Source organism: Bipolaris victoriae (genome assembly GCF_000527765.1).
Source record: "Bipolaris victoriae FI3 unplaced genomic scaffold scaffold_168, whole genome shotgun sequence".
Lineage (NCBI taxonomy): Eukaryota > Fungi > Ascomycota > Dothideomycetes > Pleosporales > Pleosporaceae > Bipolaris > Bipolaris victoriae.
This window is the reverse complement of record NW_014575224.1, coordinates 14,494-30,683: the sequence shown is the minus strand read 5'-3', so window position 1 is coordinate 30,683 and position 16,190 is coordinate 14,494. Positions and strand designations below refer to the sequence as shown.

The 16,190-nt window shown below is 49.7% G+C and overlaps 8 protein-coding genes across 8 annotated transcripts; 4 read left to right on the top strand and 4 right to left on the bottom strand.

The window, feature by feature from the left end:
• Positions 1-526: 526 nt before the first annotated feature.
• COCVIDRAFT_31577 (hypothetical protein) lies at positions 527-2,605 on the bottom strand (the record flags this gene model as incomplete). Its single annotated transcript, XM_014695286.1, has 2 exons — positions 527-1,684; positions 1,742-2,605. 2 exons carry the CDS (start codon positions 2,603-2,605, stop codon positions 527-529), a joined length of 2,022 nt encoding a protein of 673 aa, XP_014550772.1.
• A 1,004-nt stretch (positions 2,606-3,609) lies between these two features.
• COCVIDRAFT_114612 (hypothetical protein) lies at positions 3,610-5,316 on the top strand (the record flags this gene model as incomplete). Its single annotated transcript, XM_014695285.1, has 1 exon — positions 3,610-5,316. One exon carries the CDS (start codon positions 3,610-3,612, stop codon positions 5,314-5,316), a length of 1,707 nt encoding a protein of 568 aa, XP_014550771.1.
• Positions 5,317-5,919: 603 nt separating this feature from the next.
• COCVIDRAFT_114628 (hypothetical protein) lies at positions 5,920-7,935 on the top strand (the record flags this gene model as incomplete). The annotated part of the gene is made up of 2 exons (XM_014695284.1): positions 5,920-6,282; positions 6,343-7,935. The coding sequence occupies 2 exons, from the start codon at positions 5,920-5,922 to the stop codon at positions 7,933-7,935; spliced, it is 1,956 nt and encodes a 651-aa protein (XP_014550770.1).
• Positions 7,936-8,312: 377 nt separating this feature from the next.
• Positions 8,313-9,106, bottom strand: COCVIDRAFT_42800 (hypothetical protein; the record flags this gene model as incomplete). Its single annotated transcript, XM_014695283.1, has 3 exons — positions 8,313-8,345; positions 8,394-8,873; positions 8,924-9,106. 3 exons carry the CDS (start codon positions 9,104-9,106, stop codon positions 8,313-8,315), a joined length of 696 nt encoding a protein of 231 aa, XP_014550769.1.
• Positions 9,107-9,526: 420 nt separating this feature from the next.
• Positions 9,527-11,028, top strand: COCVIDRAFT_114601 (hypothetical protein; the record flags this gene model as incomplete). Its single annotated transcript, XM_014695282.1, has 4 exons — positions 9,527-9,656; positions 9,738-10,626; positions 10,679-10,807; positions 10,863-11,028. The coding sequence occupies 4 exons, from the start codon at positions 9,527-9,529 to the stop codon at positions 11,026-11,028; spliced, it is 1,314 nt and encodes a 437-aa protein (XP_014550768.1).
• A 1,626-nt stretch (positions 11,029-12,654) lies between these two features.
• On the top strand, positions 12,655-13,111 carry COCVIDRAFT_114611 (hypothetical protein; the record flags this gene model as incomplete). The annotated part of the gene is made up of 2 exons (XM_014695281.1): positions 12,655-12,862; positions 12,948-13,111. The coding sequence occupies 2 exons, from the start codon at positions 12,655-12,657 to the stop codon at positions 13,109-13,111; spliced, it is 372 nt and encodes a 123-aa protein (XP_014550767.1).
• Positions 13,112-13,413: 302 nt separating this feature from the next.
• Positions 13,414-14,655, bottom strand: COCVIDRAFT_114630 (hypothetical protein; the record flags this gene model as incomplete). Its single annotated transcript, XM_014695280.1, has 3 exons — positions 13,414-13,887; positions 14,276-14,558; positions 14,621-14,655. The coding sequence occupies 3 exons, from the start codon at positions 14,653-14,655 to the stop codon at positions 13,414-13,416; spliced, it is 792 nt and encodes a 263-aa protein (XP_014550766.1).
• A 514-nt stretch (positions 14,656-15,169) lies between these two features.
• Positions 15,170-15,904, bottom strand: COCVIDRAFT_42796 (hypothetical protein; the record flags this gene model as incomplete). Its single annotated transcript, XM_014695279.1, has 3 exons — positions 15,170-15,377; positions 15,449-15,531; positions 15,812-15,904. 3 exons carry the CDS (start codon positions 15,902-15,904, stop codon positions 15,170-15,172), a joined length of 384 nt encoding a protein of 127 aa, XP_014550765.1.
• Positions 15,905-16,190: the final 286 nt, after the last annotated feature.

Here is a 16,190-nt window from a genome sequence, read left to right as displayed (position 1 = left end):
CCACTGGTTCCTGGCATGCGCGTTGAGGGCCCCAAGGCTAGAACTGTCCACCATCCTAGACCGTCATGGCTTCTGAAGTGGGTCATGAGAAGCAGGCGTTTCCTTTTCCTTCATATTATGTTATCTAACTTATTTCATCACTCACAAAGGCGTCACATGACTGGTGTTATGGCTAGGGCAGAGGACATTCCAGGATAAGTGGATTTCTCAATAAATGATTTTTCGAGAAAACAAATCTGTTCAACTGTGATTTAATGTTGTGAGGTTCTTTAAAGGATATGCTTGAGATACTGCAATCACGTGTGTCAATACCGCGACCAAAAGATTCGTCAAGTAAGGAATGAACTTGAAGTTTTCACACAAGTACTGAACCATCAGTCGTTATGTACAGTTGTTGCGTTACAAGAGCGTCGTCTGAGCATAAAGGAGTGAGGACTGCAGAGGAATAAAAGATGAGTATTAAACATTGACTTCATCAGACATACAGGAATACCAACTATACTAATCGACATACTTACCGGGACCCTCACCGTCCAACAAGTACCCTCTGACTCTTCCTCGTCTCAGTGGCATAATTCCTCTTCTCCCCCGTAACAAGCAACTGCACATGACCCTTTACAGTCGGCGTGTACGTCACATTCGCACCCTGTTGGACAGCAAATGCTTCGTATGCAGGCTTACTGTTCAGAATCCACTGAGCACTCAACTTGACACCCGGATCCCAGCGCCCGACACTGGCTCTCACCACCTGACCTACAGAGACTTTGTCGGCACCTTGAATCTGGGGATCCGCCTGGCGCTGAACCGCAGCCTTGCGGCCACCGTGCTTGATAACCTCATCCCAAACATTGCCACGCGTTGACGGCGCCGTACACGCTTCACAAAGCGGCTTGGGACCTCCGGGAGCATGCTCCTTCACCCAACTTTCCACCAACTCCAAATAATCCCAAATATCCCTATCTTGATAATTGCCCCCATGTGTCTTTTCCGGAAGGATAGTAACATTCGCCCAGCCCTTCCCGCCGACCTCATCCGTCCTGTTCCTAAACTCCTGTACGCCCTCATTGAGAAAATACGTATCCCACGAGCCGACGTAGACGAAAAGCCGGTCTGCAAGCGCAGTACCGAGATTGCGAGTGGACTTGAAGTTCGCAATGATGTATTCGGTGAGATCGAATTGTTTCCAGTAACTCACAGCTTGAGGGTAGATCTCGCCGGTCACCTTATCCCATGGCTCAAGTGGATAGTTATTGTAGCCTTGGACCCCGAACACGGCGTTCCAGATGTCCCACTGGTTGAAGGAGCGCGAGGCAGTGCCGAAGGTGAGTTCCCAGTGGCTTTCGGACGCGACGGTGGCTTCGATGACTTGCGTGCCGTTGACGAAGGTCCGGATACTGGGGACGCTGCTGCCATCGTCGCGAGTGTATGCGTTGGAAGCGGTGTAGAGAGCGATGTCTTGGTGGCGGTAGAAGGATAGGGAGTCTGGGTAGGAAGAGAAGCAGGCGCCGAAGAGGTCGGGGCGGTAGATTACGTTTGCGATTGATTCCCAGCCGCCGGTTGAGCCGCCGTCTTGGATGCGGGCGTAGGGGGAGCGGATGGTGTGGAATTCTTGTTCGATGTAGGGTAGGAGTTCATCGTTTAGGGCATCGCCGTAGGGACCTAGGTTTGCGGTGTTGACGGCGTACTAGTCGTCATAGTAGGGTGCTTCGTGGCGGAAGGCGACAGTGATGAATTTAGGAACTGGCCGTTCTGGCTTGCTGCCTGTTGCGGGGATGATGCCTTTGTTCCAGATGGAGGTGAAAGTCTCGTCTTTGCCGTAATTGTACGCACCAAAACCATCTGCCCAGTGGTTTTGGTGGTAGATGACGGGGTACCGTGTCTTTGTGTCATTGGCATTGTAGCCGGCTGGTAGCACGATGTTGGCGCCAACGTACATGTCTCGTCCCCAGAACTTGCTTAGCTTTTTACTACGGATCTTGATATGCTTGAGAAGCTCTGTGTCCTCGTAATTGCCCTGGTTGCATCCGCCGATTTCTTTCCCATTGAATTCGGGGACTTCGGTGATGTTGTTGAAGGTCAGTTGAATGGCTTGTTGGCTGCCAGATATGGTGATGTTTGTAACTGGTGTCACTAGACTGCCAAAGCCATTGACGTTTGGCGCACCGTCGCCGCATGGAAAGCGGAGGCTAACCTTGGATCCATCGCTGCGGGTTACAGTCTCGTATCTGGTGAGGAATGCTTGTACACTGTAGGTACCTGGGTCAATGTTGTCAAGACTGGGGTTTGGCCAACCAAAGACTCCAGTTGCAGTACTGTCGTTACCACCACCAGACAACGTGACGGCCTTATCCGATCCAAACCCGTACACGTTCTTTCCGAATATCTTGTTGGGTGATGAAGTGACATCGGTGTCATCGAGAGGATCGGTTCCAGCAGGCGCAAACATCAATACAATGCGACCATCGGTAGTTGTATCCAAGAGCCCGTTAGCAACCAATAGTTCGACGTTGAGGTTAGTGGCATTGCTGCGCTTTGTATCGGACAAGGCAGCAGGATGAGCCAATGCCCCGACAGTGAGCGAAGCAAGAAGGAAATGCTTGATCATTTTGCACACGAGAACTGTAAAACAGTCTCAATCGAAGGAAAACAAAGTTCGATCACTTAGAGTACCAAGCTTTTGGTGGGTGGGTAAGCTTTTCTATGCTCATATGAAAATCTAGGCTAACCGTCATAGTTCTAGCCACATGGAGAAGACGCAAACCCTGGCTCTCGGTCGATCGATAAAGCGGGAAACCCCAGACCAAGCGGGCTAGTCCACCAAAACGACCAATCTTCACAACAGGATATCAGCAGCACCACAATATTATTTTAAGAGAAAATTAGAGCCAGTGATCGCGCTTACTCTATAAGTACTATACCTAAGCGTATAATAACTAAAATAATATCAGTCGTGCTGCAGCAGGAGCAGCGTTTCTAAGCGGGCTTCATACCGTTGGTGTTAGGCAATTTTATTTCCAGCTTACCCGATCGACCGAGAGGCTGGCGGGTCACTGAGTGGGGGCTACAAGATAACTGTCCGAGATTGATACCAAATACGAAAGATAGAAGCAATTATATCACCAAACATGTTTATCCATGTATCGTGATTAATAATTGGAGACTGCTAGTGATGCTAGTGTAGTTCCAGCACAGTGGTTTCTGGCATCACTTACGCAGGAACCATGTCTTGATATTCCTGGAAATAGTACAAGATTCACCCGTTCAACTGAGAACAGGAAGCATAAAGTTTCTTGATGTCGCGAGCTTTAGAATGCAATATGTGCTTTGCTTGTGCAAGTAGTACAAGTGCTGTCAGGTCAAGCGGCTAACTACATTTGGCCAATGATAACATTCTGGCAGATGACAGCAACATCAATAATACTTTCATCCTGGCTCTACCTTTCTACGATTTTGTCAAATTTTTTAAGAGAATAAGGGTGGACGTGAGCATGATAACCTTTTTCGTTCTGCACTGTCTACCTAACTTACTTGACGTCACGACTTCTAGATCGACTACACTGGCGTATCCAGACACCTCACACAAGATGAACATACCTCAATCCACCCACAATGGCCCATATAACCATCAGACATAACAAGCTTGGCTTGATAAGATGCCTAAAACAAAACAACAATGCCTTCATCAAGCTCCTAGGTCTTCCCTACGGCACCATCCCCCATCGTTTCTCACGCGCGAAGCTCTGTCCAAGCCTATCAAACAGCAACAGCGAGAGATACAAAGACGGTATATTTGACGCCACAGTTCCTAGTCCCTCGAGTATCCAACCATGGGGCAGTGTCAAATCCGACGCTGCAAATATTCCGCTTCCAACAGACAACTTCCCAGATGATGAAGCCCAATCCGAGGATTGCCTGAATCTCTCTATACACCTACCCAGGACGCTCATAGATGATAATGCGGAAATACACTCTACGGCCAGATTACCCGTTCTCGTCTTCATTCATGGAGGCGCATATTTTTTAGGGTCAGCAAACCGACCATACTACAACCCGGAGAACCTCGTCAGCCACGCCATACACCGCAGCACGCCCATAATATTCGTAGCCATCAATTATCGCCTCGGCGCACTTGGATTCTTGCACTCCAACCACGCGGGAGATCTGGTCCCGGAGAACAACGGCATCCACGATCAGGTTCTCGCATTCGAGTGGTTACGAATGCACATTGGCGACTTTGGCGGAGATGTTGATAACATCACTGCTATCGGACAGAGTGCAGGGGCTGAAAGTATTTCCGTGCAGACTATGCACACGCCGTTGTTCAAGCGCGCTATCATGTTTTCTGGGACGCCCGTTACGATGCCTGCCATGATGCCGGACGAGCATCATGATAATTTTCTCGCGCAGGCGAAGAAACTGGGTCTTCGCATCACCGAAGAGTCTGACGATAGCGAGAGAGACGCCAGACTAATTGCAAATGATATGATAAACATCGATGTATCCAAGATTAGAGGCCTAGCCTGGGTCGGTCTGCCATGTACAAACAGTACATATTTTCCCTTTGAGCGACCGAGCATGCAGTTGGTAAAAGAAGGCAAACTGGCTCCTCCAAACTGGCGTGAATGGGCGAAACCCGTCGAAGCGCAGATTATTGGGTCGACTACGTATGACGGCGGGATATCCTACAACATGATGAGCAAAGACGGTAGCAGAAGCGGCCACGCTGAAGCCTTTACCAACATCGCTCAAGACGTCTTGGGTCCTAAAAATGGCACAGCACTTTTAGATCTGTATGGTATCAGCTCCGCAGCCAACGACGCAGACGCCCTCCAGCGCATCTGTCTGTTTGAAAGCGACATTGGCTTCTTTGCCGCAGCACTGAGTCTCGCGCAAGCAGACCTCGTGCCCGCCACTTATTTCCACGTCTTCGACCTTGGCAACCCGTTCCCGGGCCCCATGGGCAACCACGGGGCATTTGCAACGCACACTTTTGACATTGCTACGTTGCTTGGTGGAGATCATGAGGATAAATTACCCGCGCACTATGCACCCGTGCTTTCGCAGTGGCGCAATCGTATTCTCGATTTTGTTGTCCATGGAACGCCACCGTGTGCGAGATATACGAGCGCTGCTGCAGGAAACGGTCTGATTGTTGACGAGAAAGGCGTAAGAGAAGTTGGCGGTGAAGCATGGCTCGATAGCCATGGCGGGAGACGAGCAAGGTTGTTTGAGCTGGCGGCTAGTATTGATCCTGACGCTGGCTGCGATATTCTCTGGCTGGAAGTCTGTCGACGATTCTTGATGCAGAGCGAGTAAAAAATCGATATCTCTGTCTTTGACTCCTCTCAAAATACATATCATTCCCTACTTTCCGTCACGTTGCCCACCGTTTACGTGGATAGATGTCTACATGATTCATTGATCAGTTCACACGCAGGATACTAAAGATCAAACCTGTTGATCGTCATCATCGGTCCGAAAATGTAACCCAGCACGTCCGTCTCTCCTCGTTTGATTCGTCACTCGGACTTATATCTCTCGAGGTTAAGAGATAGATATGAGAAATCCCGCAACTTTGCCTCTTTCCCCGCTATCGTTTGATGCGGGGTAAATCTTACACATGCAGAGATACGCTGTGGTGTTTCCTGTGTTGACCGAACATTCGCCTGGTAAGCGTGAGACCCGACACTTTGGACCAGAACGACCCGTCTTTACAGGGAAGGTTTTCCTGGAGAACTACTTAAATGTAAAGCTTTCGCCGCGTACTTGCTTACATGTCTGTCCAAAACCATCTCGCACGAAGGATAAACATCTTATCGACGGTCTCGCCCACGCACTTCTATTACGCTGGCCCTGTGCACAAAGGCTCTTTTCCGTTGGTCTCAGTAGCACAACACGGCTCTTGGTGTGATAAGAAAGATGGCTTCCGCGGTTTTTGTCGATCCCAACGACCCCGGTGCGCCGATTGTGCAAAAGTATGCTCTCGAAGCAGCGAAGCGTTTGAGGGAAGATGGTATGAATCAGTATGAGCAGCTTCACTTTAGCGAAAATGAACGTCTACACAGCCTGGTTAAAGATATATGGGCCGATCATGATGCACTTGATGCGCTTCCTTTGCCCATTAAGGATGATGGTCGCGTCAAGTTTTTGATCATTGGGGCTGGGATAGCTGGAATTATCACGTCGATCAAATTGATTAAGAAAGGATTCAAACCGGAAGAAATACTCATGGTTGATACCGCCGGAGGTGTTGGAGGAACATGGTATTGGAATCGGTATCCGGTAGGCTGTTCATGCGTTACTTCGGGCCCGCATTGATGAGACTGACCACAGCAACATTAGGGATTGCATTGTGACGTTGAGTCATATTGCTATTTTCCCTTTTTGGAAGACACAGGATATATGCCTCAGAAAAAGTATTCCTCCAGTTTTGAGATTCGCAAGTACTTGGAGCAGCTCGTCGACAAGTTTGGGTTGAATAGTCGAATCTTGTTCCGCACACAAGCCAACAAACTCGAATGGAACGACGATATCAAGGCCTGGAAGGCTAGCGTAGTTATGAGACGTGGTCCAGAAGGAAAACAAGAGGAAAACCTTTCGTTTCATGCCGATACGGTTACCATTGCCACTGGTCCACTTCCTTACCCAAAAGTACCCAGAGTACCTGGATTGGCCCAATTTTCCAGGCCATTGCTCCATGCCTCGCGTTGGAACTACGACATCACCGGAGGTTCCGCCAATGACGAAATGCCAGACATGGCCAAGCTCAGAAACAAGGTAGTAGGTATCATCGGTACAGGTGCTACTACAATCCAACTTGTTCCCCAAACGGCCAGGTTCGCCAAGGATGTCTATGTATTTCAGCGCACACCTCCCCAAGTGTACGCTCTAGGTCAACGTGATACAGATCCCGAGGATTGGCATCGGAGGATAGCCGCGAAACCTAGGTGGCAACGAGCTCGGAGGGAGGCCTTTGCAGAAGCGGTGGTTGGGAATCGGAAAATGGAAGATGAAGATCCCAATCATGGATGGGTACAAATAAAAAGCTTCGGCTCCCTCTACGGCAACGCTCAGTTTGGCAATGTTACACGCGACAAATTGCAGGAGCATATTGGTAGACTGCTCGCACTCGATTCGAAGAACAGCGAAAGAGTCCGCTCGCGGATATCGGAGATTGTTAAAGACAAGGAAACGGCTGCAAAGATGACGCCTTGGTACCCGACATGGTGCAAGCGTCCGACTTTTAGTGACCAGTATCTGGAAGCCTTTAACAATAGTAATGTTCACATGGTTGACACAGATGGTGCTGGAATCGATAGCGTCACAACGAAGGGTGTTGTTGCCAACGGTCAAGAATACCCGGTTGATATCCTTATTCTAAGCACCGGGTATCGCTCACCGCGTGCTAGAGGGGCTCCAGGGGCGCGTACCGGCACGGAGATTATTGGTCGTCATGGGCGTCAAATATCAGAAAAGTGGGAAACACAGGGCGTCAGTACTTTCCAAGGAGTTCTAACCAACGGGTTTCCCAATCTCTTTATGCTAGGTATGGACCAAAGTACCTCAACAGCAAATTGGAGTCATGTCATGGATGTGATGAGCGAGCACGCGACTTCCATTATTGAAATTGCCTCTAGGCAGACGCTGGATAGACCGGGGACTGTAGTGATTGAGCCCTCGGCTGAGGCAGAGGAAGGGTGGGGCATGGCAATTGCGAAATGCTCTGGCCTCTTTGGTGCAAACGTAATCTGCACGCCAGGGCATCAAAATCTGGAGGGTGAGACACTAAAGATGCCAGCGCCAGATGACCATGAAGCAATGATGAAAAGGGCAAAGTCGGTGATTTGGGGCAGAGGTATAGTGGACTTTACCCGAATGTTGGAGAGGTGGCGTGAGGATGGCAAGTTGGAGGGTCTTGAAGTGACTGTGGGGTGAGGCAGGTGCGAGTAGCGCCAACAGGCAGGGATCCACCTTGAGTTGTATAGGACACATTGAATTGACGACTGCTTTCAAGCTGAGATAAAGAAAGCGAAACTAAATCGGATTGCCATGGGATTGGCCTCGATATTAGTAGTAGCTGGTTGAGGCTTATAAATTTTCAATCGATGCAACGACCATGTCACTTGCAGGCGTTGTAATGGCAATTCCTGTCCTATTATTGTGACTATCTTATGATCCTCCTTACTGATGTTGTCATCGAAAAGAGAAAGACCCAGAGGTCAACAGCTACAGCGCAAGCGGTGAATAACATGATGATGATGCTCGAATGAATCAAGGTATCGACCGTGTCCTAGCATTCGTGATGTCTGCTCTCATGCGAACGAGACTGAAGGTACAGGGGTCTCCTAGTGGTTGGTTAGTAACCATGCATGTAGGCTCGGTTCCGTACTTGCCGCTTTCAGCACTTGGTAGGCGTTGTCTGTTTCCAGCGCAACAGAGTCAGGCTTCACTCCGTCAGCCCACTTCCTTTCCCATTCTACAGTACCATGCACTCGATTCACTGGCCCGCCATCTCCAGAACTTGTTGGGTCATCTGCATATGTTCCTCCAGTGCCAGTAGCATTACCGTTCTTCACTGCACCACCAAAGCGAGTGCTGGGCTTGGCTGATGCTCCACGCTCATTGAATTTGCCGAGGATGACGAAGCCTGCTAAGCCCCAGATGAAAATGAAGGTGGCTGAGCAGCTAGCGATGAATACAGTGGGTACAACAAAGAGCAGAGAAAAGCCAACGACGAAGAAGGTGACGCTGAGGGAGACAAGTAGTCCGAGGAAGAGGCAGGTGGCCAGGGAGACAAGGAGAGTGGCGGCTGCGAAGGCGACGAAGAGAACGAGGGGAATGCCGGTGAATGCGGCTTGGGTGGTAAGGAAGGCCTTTGCATAGTCGTCAGTTTGGGCAATGCAGGCGCCTGTAGAGAACATACTGCTGTCTTGGGGTTTCGATTGGCATAGTCGCGTGACTGCTCAATCATCTCCTCCCGGCGGCGGGGTGGGAGGAGTTGGTTCGTGGTAGCCCCAATCTGGGCCTCGACGCTTTTGGCGGCATGGTGGACGCGATGGCCAACATGATCAACAATGTCCCCGGCTTTCTGGGCGACGGAAGGCATTGTGGGGGTGGGGAGATCGATGGAGACGGGATGAGATGAGATGACAGGAGATTAGCAGGGGACGAAGAAGCAATGGAGACGGATGGTGTTTGTCACTGGAGGGAGAAGGAAGGATGAAAGCACAGTTGGAATTGCCTATTTACACGGCACGCCGTTACCCTCGGAGCCAGCTACAGTAATTGATGGATCCAAATAGGGCAGCGCCAGGATGGTTGGCCACGACAATAGCGTTTGGGATATGCGGCAGTGAAGAGGGCTGGGACGCGTGATTCGCGCGTACGTCATGCCATCCGCGCTAGTCAACACCCTTGTCGCTCGCCTACCATCTTTCTCCTCACCGCCCCAGCGTTCTGCCAATTCAAGGTCGAACTTTTTGACATGGCGCGACACGCCCTCCCATATCGCGCCCGCACCGACGATATGAACGACAAGAAGAGAAAGAGACATGCCGAAAACGGCGACCGGCCCAAGAAGAAGGCCGTCGTCGCGCCCCAGGGCAATGTCCGCATCGACATGGTGGAGAGCAAAGAGACGCTGGGCCCATTGCTCGGTATGTGACTGCCTCTCCAGCCTGTCGCAATAACTGCGCCGTTGCCTGCAATGCCTACCGTTTCCCGCTGACTTTCCAAAGCTGTCACTCCTGGTCTTGCCGTTCCCCCAAAAATCTCATTCGCCCCATACAAGCGCACAAAGGTCCTCCCGCAGGGCGAAAGCACCGAGCTGCTCTTCCAGTCTTCTGATCATCCTCGCCTCGACTACATCGCACAGGAAGAGCGCGATGGCAGTTCCGAGAGCCAGCTACAGGACTACGTTGGTGTTTACGACCCGGCGACAAGTAAGCTGCAAATTGTCCCCGTCAAGAGAGTTGTTGTCCGAAGCACACTGCGAAGCGAAGTCGAAGAGATGCGCCAAGAGCAGGAAGCGCTCGAGGCCCAGAACAACACAATTATGGCAAAGAGAGCTGCGCTTGCAGCTGAATTCGGATCCAAGAAGTCAAGAAAGGCCCTCGAAGACCGCACGCTGAACGCCATTAAGAGTGGCGCCGGAGCCAATGAGGTTGCCGAGAACGTTTTGAAGCAAATGTCCACCTCCACCAGTGTCATGCCCACCAGCCAAGACCTTGCGGCAGCTGTCGACAGCTCAAAACCACGGCCAGTTCCAAATCTCGCAGCGGAATACCCCGGCGATGTCTACCCGATCAGTACTGTTGTTGGCAGCGAGCTAATGACTATGCTCGACGTAAAGGACTGGGTTCAGGCATCTGCAGCTGGTCAAGGTGTTGAAGTCACTAGCAAGTACGTTGCAAGGCGCATCGTCAAGCTCGCCAAGAACAAGCAAATCCAAAAACTAAAGGTTTTGCGTTTTATTTTGCTCTGCATAAACTTTAACGCCGCTTTGGTTGGTGCAGGCGGTGCTCGGCCAAAGAAAATACCCATTAAGGGTAAGCTGGAAGCCGCCATGGGTGAAGATGCGCCAGCCGGATGTGTTTTGGCCATCAGACGGAAGTTTGCCCCCGAGGGGTGAGTGTTTCTGATTCCCCAGTTACAAGAGACGGCGTTAACATTTTTTTAGGAGCTCCGAAATGCCTCGCTGGAACGTCGATAATCTCATGACCCACATCGCAGCCGCAGCCCTTATCGTCGATGACCAAGCAGTCGACGTCAATGATCTCCGCGAAGACCTCAAACTCGAGAACAAGGAGTAAGTAGCCCGGCTTGTAGACCAGATCTGTAGCACATACTGACATTACCGATAGAATCAAGCAATACTTTGCTGAACTAGGCTGCAAACTCACACCCCCAACGCAGACAGATCTCACAAATCTGAAGCTCACAAAAGCCGAGAGTATCAATCATTTCGTTGCAAAACTCAAATTACCATTGACGTTTCCAAAAGTCGGGGGCAGGTTTAAGAGCAAGTAGTCATAGTCAATTTTTTTTAGCGTCGTGATTGCAGTTATCCACAGGTGTTCGGGTCTAGTCACCGAATTGAATGTATACATGTTTGAACACTTACGAGAAGACCTCTTCTGTTCTTGGTTGGGGTGGACCAAATTAAGTTGCGATCAATGACTTGTCGATTATTTGGTGTTTCCCTCCGTACGGGTACTGATGAGATTGCTAATCAAATCTTTAATGTGCAAAGATAATCACCTTTTCCCCGACAGTCTTGGAATTCCTCTCAATCAGGAAATAGTTGTGCGGATTGTCTTTCGAATATCCGAATGACCTAGCTTACTAGCCGTACTACTTGAAGTACTTAGTGCAGGCTTCATCTTGTATTTGGACACACTCGTCTGCCCCTTCTGTACAGGCTAGCAGATGGGTATCTCTTACCCGGAGGTATGGTAGTGGTCGCACGGATCATGGGTATGGGTTGGGTAGGGTCAGACCATTTCTGGATAGAGGTAGGGTGGGGTCGCACAGACCATGGGTAGGGGTAGAGGTATGGTAGAGGGTCACCCGCCTGCTATCCTAGTTGCCACGCGCACACATGGAATGTGCAGGATCATGTCATCTGCCTAGTTTAAATATAGTAGCTGGGTACGATGACGAATTGGGAATATTCTAAAATCAACGTAGGCCTTGTAGACATGTCGTGCGCATTTATTGTTCTTTTCTCACGCTTTACCATAACGCATCCTGCTCAAGTAAGGTGTCAAATGCTGAACATCCTGACGCGACATCACTTATCTTGAACTTTGAGCCAAAGTAATTCCTGCATGAGACATTGTTGTAGTCCACTGTATAAGGCGGACTGTAGCGTGGCCTCGTGCAACAATTAACTTTGGATTCCTTGTACGCGAAAACCCCCAGGGGACTGATCATAATATGCAACAAAAGCTGCAATAAGTCCAACGAGTACTCCAGTGACTTGTATTTTTATTTCATTCTTGTGCTATCGTATGTTTCCTATATGGACATGCAACAGCACATAAGCTGCACTGACACATCGTCCGCAGTAGGACTTTGGGAGCCCCATCCCCACCCTTCTACTCTCGACCCATTCTCCCACCGTGCTACGAACCTCAAAGGCTTCGAGAACTAAAGACTCTATGACGGAACTCAGTTCCAAATTCCCATCAAAGCCCCATGCGCATGTGAATTTTACCATGACCCTAACATGCAAACCAATGACACCACCACAACGCCATTCCCGCCATTGTCCCACCGACCCAGCAAATATCCAAAACAAACGATCTACACGTTGTAAAAACCACAAGCCACTTGTTTAGATACCGATCTGCAATGAGCCTACCACATCATTGACTTTTGTCTCTCCCGCTCCAATAGATGACTCCATGTCCAAGTGTCGTCATGACATCACGATTGTCACTCAAGCGCATCACCCACTCGCACAATCCCTATCTCCCAGTGACGACAAGCGCCCCAAACCCAAGCCTGTCAAGTAACATCTACCTATCCCCTTAAATATAAATAATACTTGTCAACCCTCGAGAAAGTTACACACCCCATCCACACCCAAATTTAAATCCCAACAACTCCAAACCTAACCTCCAAGACTCCTCCCCCGAACAAAAATCCAAAATGCCCAAGTCCACCGGCCCCCTCATGGAACAACTCGGCATGGGCACAGAGAACCAATCCACACCCAAATCCACCTACCCAGACTCATCCAACATGACCGACAGCACCACCGCGGCAGCCGATAAACTCGGCGCCAACAAATCCACAAACGCCATTCCCCAGGACAACCCCAGTATGCTCTCTTCTGCAGGTGCAATTGGGAAGAACTGTATGTTTCACATCCATCTCACCCCTTCCCATTTGAAATATCCCGTTTTCAAGTTGATATGGTACTAATGTTCGAGGGAAATAAGTCAACCCAGATGGCGCGGTAGGAGCTATTGGCCAAGCGATTGGAGGTCCTTTTAGCAAGGATGGTGTCATTGGAAGCCAGTTTGATGCGAGTAAGAATGGGATTGCGGGACATGTGGAGCGGGCGGTTGATGGGCCGAGCAATCCGGCTGGAAGCTCAAAGTAAAGTTGCTATGTAGAAGACGACTTGTAAATATAGCCAAGAGGCCAATGTATTGAATTGAGGAAAGAAATGTAAACTTGAAGTTCACTAAAACCATGTAAAGTGTTGGGTTATTGGTGTCTCTTCCACATCACAGTGTTTGTAAAATCTGCATAACAGTAGGGCGGCTTGACAGATCGTAATACAGAATCTTCATTTACACAGTTACTGCAATGCTAATAATACAGTGACGAGTTTTGCTTGTGTAATACCAAAATCGCATTACCCATCATAAACAGACTACATGGCATTTCCAGCCTGTATGTCTAACCTCCTAGCCTACGGCCAGGTCCCATTCCACCCCAAGACGTGTTCGCACCCGTAGTCCTGCCCGTAGTTGGCTGTGCGCCGCTTCCAGGTGCACCGGCCGCCCTTCCGCGTCCCTGCACAGCATGCCCGTATCCCCTATCCTGGACACTGCCGGCTGTTGCACTGAACCAACCCTTCACAATCTGAGGGGTACGAATGTAGTTTGTTCCACCTCCGAACGTAGGCCAGATCCTTGTGAGGAAATCGTAGAGATGTGCAGCAAGGAGGCCGGTCAGTTGCGAAGCCGCTGCATCAGGACCATCGATGACGAATGTAAGGAACAGCATGGCGAAAGGCAGGAACTTGGCGTCGAAGTTGAGAATGAAGAATTGCACGGATCGCGTAGGGTTGTCCTGGCCAAAGGTGTACGCGTATGCGAGAGACAGCGCAGGAAGGAAGGTGTATGAGCCTAAAAGGCAGCCTGCCGTTCCCTTTACATGGACCGTTAGCACAAGCCCATTCCAGGTTACATCCACAACAAGCGATTCAACAAAGCAAAACAAGTGGTAAAGGTATGTAGGGAGCCCCAAATAACCTTGCGAAATAGAGAGTTCGCAACGCATCGTTATGTGACAATCCCACCATGCCTACACACCATACAGTCCCTTTTGGATTGTAGCGGAACTGCATGATGTGCAAGGGTATTCTTCCTCGATTCCAGGAACCGCTTCAGCTAGATTATTTTTTGACTGGGCGGGCAGATATGTCGAGGTGGTCGAGACCGTAGTCGGTGCGTCGCAGACAGCTTGGGTCGATGCGATATGGACAAAGTACATGTATATGCGATGGGGCGCAGAATAGCTACGAGCAGGTACTTACCACAATGACGCTGCCAACGAACATGGTATACACAAAAAAGTCGCCGGGCTGTGAAAAGCGGCTGGACTCGCGCTCAATGGAGCTGCCATATTGGTACAAAAAGTATGGGTCAAGCAGGATGCCGAACTTCGGTTTCGTGAGGAGAAACGCAGAGAAGAGTCGCCAGAGCTGCGGGATCATCTTGGTAGTGAAGACATATTGAGTCGCGAAGACGACATGGTAGAGGTTGAGGATGCCACCATAACCCAGCGCCGACACGACGACAGCTGCAGCTGTAATGGATCTATGGGAAGCTGTTAGATGCGAAACCTTAAGAGCTACGCGAAGAAGAATAAGGAAGCTTACCTAGAGACCGGGGGGAGCGTCCAAAAAACGTCCATTGTTGCGTGAAGCTGTGGCAGCCACAGACAGATGCGACAATGAAGTGTGGTGGGCGAGGAACAGCGGAAGTGCTGCCTAAAGAACCAGACGAAGCGAATTCGCAAGGTGGCTTTTGAAGAAAGCGGCGCGCCGTTGGTGGAGAGACCTTACGTCAGCCTTGCCTCCGCAGAACAAAGCACGTCATTGGTCCGTTAACTCCGCACCACCCCACACGCAGCAATGTCATTACTCCGTGATACATGGATTATTTGTGTGTTTTTGGGAATTGGTGTGGGTTCAGTGCTATAATAGTGCTAGTAATGTTTCTTTCAAGACTTTCTATGAGCAGAATGACTGTATAGATTGTGCTGTTGTGAAATCCTGGAATCATCTAGAAGAAGAGCCCCAAAACGGAAGCATGTCTGTAACCCATTCATTGCATGTGTGGATAACAAATAGACGCCTGATATCGTACAATACAAACAGCCTTCCCTAATCTCTAACCTGGCTCGTGGTATCCTCCCATATGCGACCCTATGCACTTTTTCCATCTGGTCCATGTACATCGCTCTCCGCTCCTACTCCTGGCGTCCCTCTCTCCTCGTACGTATCCTCGTACCGTCTCCAGATCTCCATATCCCTCGCCAGCCTCTTATGATGTCTAACGCGATGCTGATAATTCACCATGCGCTTGTCTGCTTCGAGCATGCCGCCTAGTATCATCCCACTCATTTGTATGTATCTGATCTGTGGATTAGCAACCATGGACTTTAGAGCAGCATGCAATTCAAGAGGGAAGGTATGTAATCATACGTTTTGAATTGGACAGTCAGACCGCGGTAGAGGGGGGAAAACGCATACGCGACACCGCCTCCTACGGCGAAGAAAGCACCCCACTGGTTGTATCAAAGTTAGTTTGATGTCTCTTGTATGGCCAGGAAGTCTTCTAAAACACAGATAAAGCATAGAAGGAATCAGATGACATGACTGCGACCTGTGCAGTCGTTGCAACTTCCAATCTTGACTCTCACGTGAGATTCGCTCATGCGCCCACAGCTAGCTCTTTCGTCATTACTTTCCTTCTCTTGCTTCCTGTTTTGAAGCAAACTCTTAAATTCGTAGTAAAGGGAAGGCAGGGATGTAATAGATGTAATCCGCGCGAGAGCCATCTCGTACCTTTGTACCGCCGACTAGCGCACCACGCGCCGCCTCCCAGGCCGCCTGGTTCGTCTCTTCATCCTTCTCTAAACTGCCATGTTGTCTGACCATCTTCTTAGCCGAATTACCATGAGAATATGGAAAAAGTTGTGATCTGGTCTCGAGATTGCAATTGGTTCGTCTGTGGCTTTGGTTTTGAAAGTGTGAGGTTCAATTAACTCGTTTCGAGCGAAATGATGTCGTCAACGTACATTTTCGGCCGGAGCTCGGACATGTCAATTATGAGCTTGTTTAGTGGGGTGCACCCCACGCAGTGCGATCGCAGACGGAAATGCACAATGTCCAAATCTGAACTGACTACATTTCATACCTGCAACAAACCAATGAATTAGTCATG